Raw genomic sequence first — 12,950 nt, 5'->3', positions numbered from 1 at the left:
TACAGCCTGGAATAAAAGGCGTTATTTATTCTACAGACTGTAGTAGTTCGTAAAGGGCTCAGCAGCAATCAGGACATACTGTACTAGACAGAGCAGTGGAGACCCCACCTTAAAACACCTTCCAATGTAAATACATCAGACAGACAGAATTTATTTGCCTCTCACAATAACTCAGCCCTTGACTCACCACAGACCCGGCCCAGCTCAACACAGCTGTGTCTGAACTTCCACAAAAAGTGTCTGGCTCCACAGACGAAGTCCACTCTTTCTTCAGTGGCTTTCCAAGGACCTTTCCTCCAAGTCAGCAGAAGAACCAGCAAGTAGCAGTTCTAAAAGCTTTTGTTTTTAAAACAAAAAAAATTATTTATTTATACACCTATTTAGACATGCAGTGATGTAAAATCAGCCACTGGACACCAACAGGCACCTGATGTGCTGCATTTATTCCAGCTGCTAAGTTCAGGTTTGTGTATTTGCAGTCCTCATCTTCTAAACACACTTAGCACCTCAGTACTCCTGGAGGCACATGCAATGTAGGCATGTTGATTAAATCAGTTAATAACATAAACCAGTGCATAATTAAATTGACAGAATCGATTCTCTTTCATTCATGCTCATAACAGTTTCACATGACAAATAGTTCACATCTAAACTACGCCGATACAAGACCTAATATGTATTCTAATTAGGCCACTTTATTAAATCAAATTGTGTTGCTCAGTACGTCTGTGCAGGTTGCACAGGTTTCCATGTAAACTGCACAAATCATGATAAAATCAAAATAAAGCACTTCCAATCATTAGATTCCCAGAAGTGTTATCTGAGGGGTAAGTCCCATTCTTTCCATTTGGGTTATAAGGAAACTGAGACCTCAGAGAAATCACTTGTAGTGTACTCACCTCTGAGTCAAATTAAAAGAATTTGGCCTCTCTAGTCCTGGTCTAGAGGACAAAGTTTGATCTAATTAATCAAGTATTACCCATAAAGCAAACAAAGGAGCATGTGTTCCAGCAGAAGCCCCCATCCTTCACCCCTCTATCACCATCACTGCTGCTCGGCATTGTAGTGGGAACAAACAGAAGCACATAATCTTACAGCTGCTCTATTGTCAAAATGACACGATAGCAGAAGGATTTACAGACATGTTTGCTTATGATAAAGGTCTGCATGTTCAGAAATGCAAACGCCTCCTCTGCACTGGAGCTGCACTCCACAGAGAAAGCTGCTCCCTGAAAGTTGTGCTGGACTCAGGAACACAGTTAAGGTATCTATGACTATTAAGGTTTGCTGCTTCCCTCCAAAAAGTATCAAAAACTGCAGTGAATACACAGCTGCCACGTACAGATCATGATGACAGGCTCATGTGGCAGCCACACTGAAGGCCTGAGCAGCTCTTCAGAACAGTGCTGTGAAAAAGGAGGACTGGACACATTTACTTAACTTTTGCACAGAAATCAACATCTGCCTCTCAAAGGCAAATCCTGGCCCCAGCCATGCCAGGAAGTGTTTTGCTAATAATGGAGACTGGGTCAGGATTTTAATTCAGATTTTACTTCCAAATTTATTTCAAGAAAGATTTGCTCTGTGAGAAGTTGAGTCGATCAAGGCAGGAAGAATTGCAGCTTTCTGTGTCCACAGAACCAGCAGGAAAGCTTTTCTTAAGATCACGGTGCTTTACTTTTTTGGTAGTTTGGGTGCTATGTTGTTTTGGAACCACGTGAAGCTGAAGATGACACCCATCGTCTTCGGGAAAGTCTCGTCATAAGCAAACTTCATGGATTCTTCTAAAGGTATTTCCACAACTTCAATCAGCTCTCCTTCCTCGGGCTGGCCACCTCCTCCACTGGTTCTCATCTGGTCTGTTACTTCTGCATAAAACAGTGTCTGCCTAGAACCTGTCACACCAACTCCAGACCTGGAAAAAAGCGGAGAGGAAGCTCTGTTTTAGATAAAAAGAAGGCAGCAAGAAATGGAAACCTGGGTCCTTAACATGTGTCACTAAGCAACACCAAAATGCATGTCCTTACTCTCTGCTAATGTCAGTTAGAACCTCTATTTGCAATTTTGTTATGACAGAAATTGATTGCAGCTTTCAGGAAGAAATACCAACACTTTTGAATACAGCTGCATATGAAATGGATCCATCTTCAAATGTATTCTACAACTTTGGAAAAATGTGAGTTTGGGAGAACATAATAAAAAAAAAAATTCTGTATTGGTGAACTGTTGTTCTATACATATTGAAGTCTACAGAAGTTTTTCCAGCTGACCTCAGGGAGAGCAGAACTGCAGGGTGACTCACAGAGATGCACAAACAACAAGATGAAGCTCCCCCAGAGTATCTGTGTGCTATCGTGCTACATTTGTTTGCTTGTTTTTACACAAATATTTAGATTTTTTACTCTTAAGAAGATTATGTCCATTCACAGCTGGGGCCCTCCACTCATGCACTGGATAGGTACAAGGGCAGAAAGGCAGTCTGAGACTCTATCCTTTCTGAACTTTAGCCTTGACCCAAATGGGCCACTGTAAGCACGCACATATCCCAAGTAATTCAGTCTCCCTGCTAAATTTGCTTCAGTGGATTTAGTTGAGGATATTTTAGATTATGTAGTCTTTCTTCAGCTAGACTGCTTGCTGTGTATTATACTTCTTATTTGTTAATCCTCCATTTCCTTAGGACTATTTAATTTAGGTATTATTAAATAAGGGATAAGAACATAATCCACTCATTTAGTTCTTCCAAGAAAATATTCACATTATAATCGCAACTTCTTCATTTCACATGATTACAAGTGACTTTTCACATTAAATCTGGATCCAAAGTTCTCAGAAACTATGAATGAGGCATTAGGGCAAGCTGAAAAATTAGCTTCCATATTATTACACATACGGAGGATTTTAAGATCTGTAGCAGTGTTATGATCTTAAGAGCATATATCCAGACTTACACAACCATTAGTCAACTAAATCTTTCAGTTAATCCAGCACACATCACACCCCACAGCAGGAATTAATCATTTGTCTCTCCATTTTCTAAGAACACTGGCAATTATTTTGTTTGGAGGATTAACAGTGACTACTGAAGTTGGTTTATTGCATCAATATAAATTCTTTTTTTTATTTTTAATACTGACTAGGGAGCAAACCAGTGACTTTATTTCCTAAAATTACTTCTGATACGTTCCATAACATTGAACAAGAGGTTTTAGTCCTCCAGGATCATTCCTGAACATCTGAGAAGAGAAACTTAACCATCTTCAGCACTTCCAGGAACTCTGAAGACTGCTATGGGACTGCTTTCATTCTGAGCTCATCCCTTCATTCCAATGCCAGTGGTGGGATTTTTGATATCTGTTATAAACAACGAAATGTGACCTCCTAGGATGCCACAGGAGGTGAGATGAACAGTGTTGCCTGTCTCTGCCCCTTCACCAAACCACATGATCTCCCTCCTCAGTCAATCCGATTTCATAATTACTTTCCCCAAGGACCTCTCTCCTGCAGCCACTGTCCTTGGTATTTGTGCTCTATTCTGACAACCATCAGAGATGGTTTGCCAACAAAAGGCCCACCCAGGGCTGACCACTGACCCATGTGCTGCCCATTCTCACTGTCACACCTATGACCACTGGAAGGAGCCTCCTTGAGAGAACGTATTTGTGACAGAGTTTGTGATTGTTCATTTTTTGTTGCCTCTTTTCCTTCTTCTTTTCTTGTTTGAAAAGGCAGAAAGGCTTTTTGTTTTTGTAATCAACTAGAGATCCAGATTTGTTTTTCTCTATATACAGTGATTACTCTTTATTTTGTTATTTTTGTTTTTTGTTTTTTGTTTGTTTTTTTCCTCAAGAATTGCATTTTTAGTAATTAAATAAACATAGGAAGCCTGGTGTTCAGAGACTGTTTTTTGGTACTTGATCGTAAGAATAAAAACCACATGTTAATATATACTGTAAAATATTCAAGACAAAGAATGCAGCTTGGTGGTCTCCATAGGCACCATAAACCACACAGGGCTGAGCATAATATATTTAATGTTCTGTTATTTCTGATGAGTGTCAAGTCTGAGCTTCATCTAGGGTGCCCCACCTGGAGAATGGAAATGATCCTAAACTGAGTACTTCCATGCCCACTTGATATTAAAGGTTATATACAAAAACAGAGACACTTTTTTTAAGAAGCCTTTCTATGAGAATGTTCTGGCTTGATTATTTACAGCATAATCGCCTTCTATACCACCTGTGACCATTTACTTATGAAATAGCTGCAGCTGTGGAAATCTCAGGAGTTCACCTTCCATACTTTTTTTTCTTTAAAGTAAACGGAAACCGCTTCCCAAGGTGCTACACTGTAAGATTCAGGTTCTTGCCACTGTAGCTCAAATAGCAGGGAGTGATTTCCATATGCTGTGATTTCATTGTATTTATTCACATGATACTTGTATTAAATGTGTGTTTCTCTTCCTATGAACTAAATACATCAACAGTGGCTACTATCCCAAATATACTTTAATAGATGAAAGCCCTGGACATCAATATCTTTCCTTTGTTATGATGTCCAAAGTTATGTCATTTCTTCACGTATATATATTGCATATAATTTGCAACAGAAATCAACAGGAAAATTGTAACAATATATATTCAAAGGATGACATACCCACATGACCATTTTTTTTACTTGATTATCTAACTCATCTTTCTCTGGTGCAACTCTGCCATAAGGTATTAATTAAAAACTAATAAACCCTTCCAAATGAACTATAAATCAAAGAATGCTGGTATTTATACTCATGTCATTCTATCCTACTCTTTCCTCCCAAAACCAGCAAATCCAACATTTCTAAGACTATTTAGAATCCCTTCACTATTTAGAAGGTGACTTTGCAGACTGTTGCATGACATTATTTATAAACACATTCACTGCTTTTATTTATTGTCTAACTAAACTCCCTCAAGGGAGTCGACAGCTCCTCCTAATTTGATGACACTAAATAGGGAGGAGCTGTCGACTCCCTTGAGGGCAGAGAGACCTCAACAAATCAGAGAGATGTGGTATCACCAACAGGATCAAGTATAACAAATGCTGGGTTCTGCACCAGGGATCCTGTGTGTGTGTATAGACTGGGGAACGAGAGGCTGCAGAGAAACCCTGAGCAAAGGGACCTGGGGGGATCCTGGTCGGTGGCAACCTCAATATGAGTCAGCAGTGCCCTGGCAGCCAGGAGGGCCAACCGTGTCCTGGGGGCATCAGGCAAAGCATCGCCAGCCGGGCGAGGGAGGGGATTGTCCCGCTCTGCTCTGCACTGGGGCAGCCTCACCTTGAATATTGTGTGCAGTTCTGGGCACCACAAATATAAGAACAGATATTAAATTGTTAGAGAGTGTCCAAAGCAGGGCAACGAAGATGGGGAAGGGCCTTGAGAGGAAGGTGTATGAGGAACAGCTGAGGACACTTAGTTTGTTCAGCCTGGAGAAGAGGAGACTGAGGAGAGACCTCATTGGGGTCTTCCACATCCTCATTGAGGGGAAGTGGAGGGGCAGGCACTGATTTCTTCTCTTTGGTGACCAGTGACAAGATCCAGGAAACAGCATGAAACTGAATCAGGGGAGATTTAGCTTGGATATCAGAAAAAGATTATTCACCCCAAGAGTGGCTGGGCATTGGAACAGGCTCCCCAGGGCAGTAGTCACAGTACCAAAGCCTGACAGAGTTCAAGAAGTGTTTGGACAACACTCTCAGGCACATGCTGTGATTCCCGGGGTGTCCTGTGCAGGGCCAGGAGCTGGACTCGATGATTCTTGTGGGTCCCTTCCAATACAGTGTATTCCATGACTGAATGATTCTAAAGTCCATTTCAGTGGTTTCAGAAAGAAGTTGGAAGATACAGAAATGAATTCATAAAGGAAGCATATTTCTTACTTTTGTTTACTTGGTATTTCTTTCTCTGGATGCTCTGTCTTACACTGCCAGCTGATCATTTTTGCATAGATCCACATGGAATGCCCTTTACTAAATTAAATATTCTCCAATATTCCTTACTGCAGTCTTTAATGACATTTCCAGACTGCTAATGTATCCTGCTTGTCCTTAGAAAATTGCCCAAAAATCAATGCTATTCACATTTCATTTGTATTAGTAGCCTTGGCTTTTACCAAAATCAGAAGTTAGGTTTGTTGTTTTGAAGCTGTTCTGGTTGGAGGTGATTTTGGATACTGGGTTAGAGGTAGAAGAGAGCAGAGAGGGAGAAGGTGGGTCTGACTGGTAAATAGGCTACAGGCACTATGATGTTTGAGCTGTGCTTTCAGGTTTATCTGCCACTATGAACTTCCTATGCTTTTGCACAGCTACTTGCACTTTTTGAATATGATGTTTAAGGAATTTTGTTGTGCCTTTAATCATGGTTATATTCCTTTTTCTGCTACCATCTTCCCTATCTATCCCAAGTCTGTGGCATATGCTTTTCCTTACTGCAGTATTTCACACTACAAATAAAATGCTTTTGCCGTGGTCTGAAATGAGTCACCTATTAATAGATTACAGCTGTATTCATTAGCTCTGCATCTGTGGAAATCACAGGGGTCAGCACACCCGAACTGCAAGTGATGAGTTTCACCCTGGGAAAACCACCCTCCTGATAAAGGTGCCTTCCCAGGACAGGAATTTGGGGGAAGGTGAGCACCAGCCCGTGGTGAGAGTTTGGGCTTCAGTGTCAGTCCAGGGGTTTAGCACCGCACTGCCCAAACCCGGCACGTCGTGGCTCATACTGACCCAGACCTACTAAGCCTGGCTTGACCTAGCTGATTGTTCCAGATGTATTTAGATGTGTCTGCAGAGTGCTTGGCTCCAGTTCACCACTGTGGGACAAATGCAAATGGCCTATACAAAACACAGCTCTGTTTTCCTCCTCTCTTTATCGTGAGGATCAGTTTCCTCTGAGAAGTTTACAGTTCTAATTAACAGCTACAGGGCTGACAAATATCCTTGTCAAATCATTAGGGCTTAAGCTCACAAGCCCTGTAACTTCAACAGAGAGATTTTTTTAAAACCAAAAGTCTATTAGCACTGAACTTTCAGCATTGCTTCAGAGACAGTTTGAAACCTTCATTACCTTTGACAACAGCAAGTCTAGGAATGTAAGCATGTCAAAGTAAGGATACCAAAGTGGTATGGTTTTCATCACAATAGTAACTTAAATATAAGTTTAAGACATCAAAACAAGATTGTATGCTGCCTTCCCATATTTCATTTTAAATAAAACACTGAAACACTGAGATTAAATCATGTGATAGTTTTCGAAACCCTGGGCAACACACTTGAAGGCAACACCACACCAGAGAAGGAGTTTCTGCAGGATGGCTATGAAGTGCTTCTCCTCACCTTCTGCCCAGGGGTGGGACTGGCTGGCAGCACGAGGCTGGAATTAGAGTATTTCTATCTACTTCCTTCTTAGACCAGGGAAAACACAAGAGACAGATTGTCACTCCAATCTGTTCTTGAAACACAGCAACAGCAGCTACCACAAAGCCTTTGTTTAGCTCTTCCCTTTTATCAAATGCACAAGGAAATACACGGCACGTTAAATGGAGCTCACAAAATGGGACTTTTCATTTGTCATATCTAAATTCCTAAGCACGAAGATACAGTACCCACATTTTTTATCCCAAGTGGGTAACAGTTTCTTACTGCTTATAAAATAAAGGCTCAGCAGTGCCTGAAAGCCACAAGTGAGACTGAATCCATGTCATATGTTTGCCAACACTCAGTGAGCTCCTTCTTCAAACCGAGTGTGTGCACACACGTGCACGTTTGTGAGCAGGGTCAAAATTCAAAGCGTGTATTTCAGATTAGCTCTGCCTTTTATTCACGTCTGGATGCTCACACCTATGCCAACCACTTACTTCATTTGTAAGTAACACATTCATAAATATTATATTTTTAATTTGAAGGAAGAAACGTGTACGAGAAAAGAAATAATGTTTTATGCTCTACTCCTCTGCTGCAACATGGGGAACAAATGATTGACTAAACCTTATGAAGGCTTATTAGCTTAACTCAGATTTCTGACAGACAGCAATTAAAAGCTAAATTTCTCATAATTTCTTTATATTTAACAAACACAAAATCTATAAACAATCAACAATCTTATCAGCCCAAAAATACTTTTTTTTTTTTAATCTGACATAGTTAAAGTGCAAATTCCTGAAACCAGTATATACTTTTATAAGATTTAAGCCATCTGAATGCAAAATTTGGGTATATAGTGAATACATAATTCATGTTTACAGATAAATGTGACACAAATCTCTGTTATTCATGCTGAAATCAAGATCCATTTAGGCATGCAATATGTAAACTGAAGATCAGTGACATGCAGCTCCTATTGTCACTTCTTAGGACCTTTGTACAGTTCTGACATTATAAGCAGCAGGTGCAGGGGAAAAAGCACAGAGGTAATTAACATAAAATTATATTACATTATGCCATCACCCAACAGGTGTACTAGCAGGTGATCTTTCTAATTATAATGCTCTCCGACATTTTCAGGGCTATTATTCCTTCCACATAAAAACCTGCAAATACAAACCATTTTTACCTCATTGCACAGAGGGTAATAGCCATGACACAGTAATTGGAACATACAATATTAATTCTCTGAATGCTCTTCTTTGTTACACACTTTTGGAAAAAAAAAATCAAATGTAGGAAGATTAAAGTAAGTACCTATGTTAATATAGTTAGGCCTTTAAATTAATGCATCTGATTTCTTTGCAGCAGGGCTGATAACCTACAGCTCCTGTTGTATCTGGCTCATAGCCAAGAGTTTTTTACAACCTCTGGGAGAAAATAAAGAATGAGGGGAAAAGGAAGTTGAACCAGAAGATCTGGTGCAACTTTATCCTGATGATCTGAGGTGCTATTTAAGCCCAATTAATTTTATAACTGTTCTTCAAGAAAACGAACATTTTCAAACAATTAAAAGAAAATACTCTGCAATGGCAGTAATAACATCTTTAATAACAACAAAAAGCCCAACATATTTCCCTGCCCCTGTCTTGTAAGGAAACAAGTCTCAAGGAAGACAGCTGGAAGTACTTCACTACCTAAGAAAATAATACACAGTTGAATTTCACATGGGATTCAATCTGAAAGCTGCTGGGATACCATGACAGATAAAAAATTTGTTATATATGACATACAAGTAAGTCCAAAGTAAGTCATTCACTTACAAAATTTTGCACTTGGGGAAAAAAACCCAAAACCCTGAGGGAAGTTCACAGATTTCTTTTAGAGCTTTTAAAAATGGGCAGAATAACTATCAGCCTTCAACTTTCATGAAGCCTCAGTTTACAATTATATTACCACAGAATTAGCATCATTTTATTATTGAGCTAAGTGGTTTCTTTGCACCACTCACCATCTATTTTTGACTGATGCCATACATACAGTTGAGAAGAACTCAGGACACCAGTAGCCACCAGAACTTTCAGGAAGCCTCCAGAAGTGGATTAGCTTCTGCCAGCATAGAAAACAAACTTTGTGCAATATCAAAATAAGGTTACTTACTGAATACCAAGCACAAAAGTAGCAATTTGTGTAGTGGTGATGAAAGAGGAAACTCACCAAACAGGCTGCAAACAACACAGATTTTTTCAGAATCATCCCTGCCTCTGTCTACACAGCAACATGAACCCTCTGCATTTAAATTCATCTTCTGTCTGGCATTTTTCTATAATAGGAGCAGATATTTCTGATTTTCAAAGTGTGATTCCTCTGTCCTCCTCCAGTCAAGACCCTCTTAATACGTTTGTCTCTCTCGTTATCTCCCCCAGTCCAGCCTCCTTCAGTCACCCACGCCATACTGTCCTCCTGCTGCTGGAACAACTTGTTCCAAAGACTCTTACTCAACTGGCATCAATTCCCTAACTCCTGGCTTCTTTCCTGATTCCTCATTGAGTCCACAGCTACTCTGTGGATCATTCAAGGTACTTAAGTCTGAGATCTGCTTAATTCAGTGCCTGACTTCCATCTGATAAGCATTATGTCATAGGGGCTCTGACAGAGCTTAATAATGGGGTCCAATGGGTCACTTGTATATGTGTATGAAATATCTGGGCCAGTACTGTGGCCAGTGTTAGCTGGCCACAATAGTTTTCCTGTTAGCTGAGAAACAATTAAAAAAAAAAAAATAAAAAAAAAATCCCCCAAACCACTGCTACAGGTCCTGATGATACATGAGGAAAACCCCCACTATCTTCAGATGACTCCAATCTGTATTGCTCCCACTGCCTGAGAATAGAGCAAAGTTCTGTTGAACACAGTCCAAGTACTTTCCTCATTTCCTTACAGAGAATTCTTCTCCAACACAGTGAAAGTACTTTCCCCAGGTCCATTTAGTTCTCAGTCCAATGGCTTTTCTCTACATTGTTTCTTCATATTTTCTTCCTCTTTTTCCACTCTAGAATTTTCTATTCTGTTTTTCCCCATATTCTAAGTTCTTCCTAAGCACTGTCCATGCCCTCCCCTTCTTAGTTCATCAGCCACAGAACTGTATTGGCTTCCCAAGCCAAAACCATTTCTCCCTTTACATTTGATGTGTCTTTTGCTTTCCATGTGCTTCTATCAGGTCTAGATCAACTCCTGCTTTTATTCCAGGCAGGCAACTTCCTTCTCATAACCATGATTGCAGAAAGGGGTGTCATAGAAGACAGCTCCTTGCCTTCAGCCCAAGTGCTGTGATGACACAGAAACCCTTGTTTGTACGAAGCCTTTTCACTGTGCACACAATTAGGAGTTTTTATCTCCAAAAATTTAATAGACTTCACTCAGTAATTATTAATCACCGTTATCTAAATATTTTAACGTGGTTTTATTTGTATCAAGAAAGGACCAACAGCTAAGAGATTTATCGGGAATAGATGAACTGCAGTCAAAACCACCAGTTATAACTGGATAACAGGTCTTGTTCATGGGGCAGCAACACAAACAACACAACTTCAGTTTACTGGGGCTTTGAACCCAGTCTAATGTGACAGGTTCATTAAGAAGTTAGGAGATCACGATATACTTAGAAATTGAAGAAACTGTGAAACATGTGCAACACTAATAGGAAAATGGTACTCACAGAATGGATATCACTGTCAGACTGGAAATAAAACTAAACAGAATTCCATTGAGGAACATCCTTTATTCAACATAATTCAACACTTTATCTTTGAAACACAGACTGCAGGTAGCAAAGCTGAGACAGACTATGCAGAAGAAGCTTGAGATGAATACTAGAATTCAAAATTGTCGCAACAACTTGGATCAATGGTCTGAAAAAAATTGTAAGCAATTCAGTAAAGGCAAGTTGCTGCGCTGTGTGTTCAGGCAGCAATAAGGAATGGCACAACTATGGACAGCAGATGAATGCCAATGCAGTACCACAGAATCACAGAATATTCTGAGTTAGAAGGGACCCACAATGATCAGTGAGCCCATTTCTTAGTTTTGAGATAGGGGAGGCTTTGTGGATGATAAATATGTCAACAATGCAATGCCTCTGCAAAAAAGGCAAACAACATACCACGGTGTATAAAGTATAAATTATCTGTGAGACCAGGGAGATAATGCTTCCCCTCCATCCAGGAAAGCCCCCACTAAAGTACTGTGCTCCACTTTGGGCACTAAGTTCTTAAGAAATATGCAGACCAGACAGAGAGAAGGCAGAGGACAGCAGAAGGGATAATCAGATATCTAGAAAACATGATCCAGACAGAAAGCATAAATCAACTAAGATAGCTTTGCACAGGCAAAAACAAAACAAAGGGGAGATATGTTCTAACAAATAGGTGGAAGGTGCAGAAGTACTTAATGTCCACTGGGAACAGCGTAGTAAGTCTTGCACTTTAAGTAAAGAAAGGAAAATCTAGGCAAGACATGAGGAAAAAATTTCTCATAGTACAGAGAGATAAGACACTTCAGACAGAATGCTGAAAGTCTCCAAGAGAGGCCATGGAATGATTAGATTTTTAGAGGAAGCAGAGATGCACATTTGTCACAATGGATGTCAATCCAGCTGAGCCTGAGTTTTGGAAAAGGAGCAGTCTAGATGACAGCCCCCAAAAATTCCTTCCAGTTCTGTTTTCTAAGGCTTCTCTCTGACCCAAGGCATTGGATCAATAAATAGGACAGAGCAACTATTACACAGATTGCTGGAATGGCAGATAAGAGTAGAAGGACATGATGCATTGTAATTACAATGGCATGCATATGCATCACTGTAATGCTTTATGCCAGTGCTTTGTATTGACAGTCATAGCATGAAACAGCAGCATAAACCATTTGGAAAAACCTGCTACACTTGGAAACGGCCCAGGAATTCTTACATGTAATACAGCCATTGCAGAAAAAATGTCCCTAGCAGACCATAAGTGAACCAATTACTTCCTGTCTTTGCATCAGATCCTCAAGGATCAGAAAGATTCATCAATTCTTGACTGAAGGAAGAAGAACAGGACAATCCTAATAGGAAGACATTTAGAACAAAATTCTAATACAGAGCATGGGAAGTCAAACAAAAGAAATGGTAAAATACCATCTCTGAGGCTTCAAACTTTCACATTAATCTAAAAAAGTAAATACTATACAGGCCCTTCTGACTTCAGCATGGATCTCCACAGGCAGTAAGCTGCGTCCACATAGACAATGGAGGATTAAGAGCCCCTTGCATGGGTCTCAACAAAGAAAGCTCCAATTGTATACACTCTTCACAAGTCAGTGCAATTAAAAACAAAAAAAGCAACTGAAAGAACAACCACCTGTAACACACAAAGACATTTATCAACACCAAAACATACAGAGTTTTAGATACATATAAATCATCAATATTGAGTCAAACTTGTACAACACTGAAGAGACAACCTCCTACCGCTACAGAAACTGTATTCTACTTTTCCTGTTTTGCATTT

At 39.9% G+C, this 12,950-nt stretch overlaps 1 protein-coding gene across 1 annotated transcript in view; it reads right to left on the bottom strand.

Moving 5' to 3' along the window:
* Positions 1 to 352: 352 nt before the first annotated feature.
* The window catches only part of NUDT14 (nudix hydrolase 14), a 60,605-nt gene continuing 48,007 nt past the window's right edge, over positions 353 to 12,950 (bottom strand). The window contains exon 5 of the mRNA XM_050335533.1: positions 353 to 1,915. Within this exon, the coding sequence (XP_050191490.1) occupies positions 1,675 to 1,915 (241 nt within the window). The 3' untranslated portion in view covers positions 353 to 1,674. The remainder of the gene's footprint in view (positions 1,916 to 12,950) is intronic.

The sequence above is a fragment of the Myiozetetes cayanensis genome, unplaced genomic scaffold (genome assembly GCF_022539395.1).
Source record: "Myiozetetes cayanensis isolate MyiCay16 unplaced genomic scaffold, myiCay2020 scf6-25, whole genome shotgun sequence".
NCBI lineage: Eukaryota > Metazoa > Chordata > Aves > Passeriformes > Tyrannidae > Myiozetetes > Myiozetetes cayanensis.
Note: the sequence above shows the minus strand (reverse complement) of the source record. Positions and strands in the feature narration are given on the sequence as shown.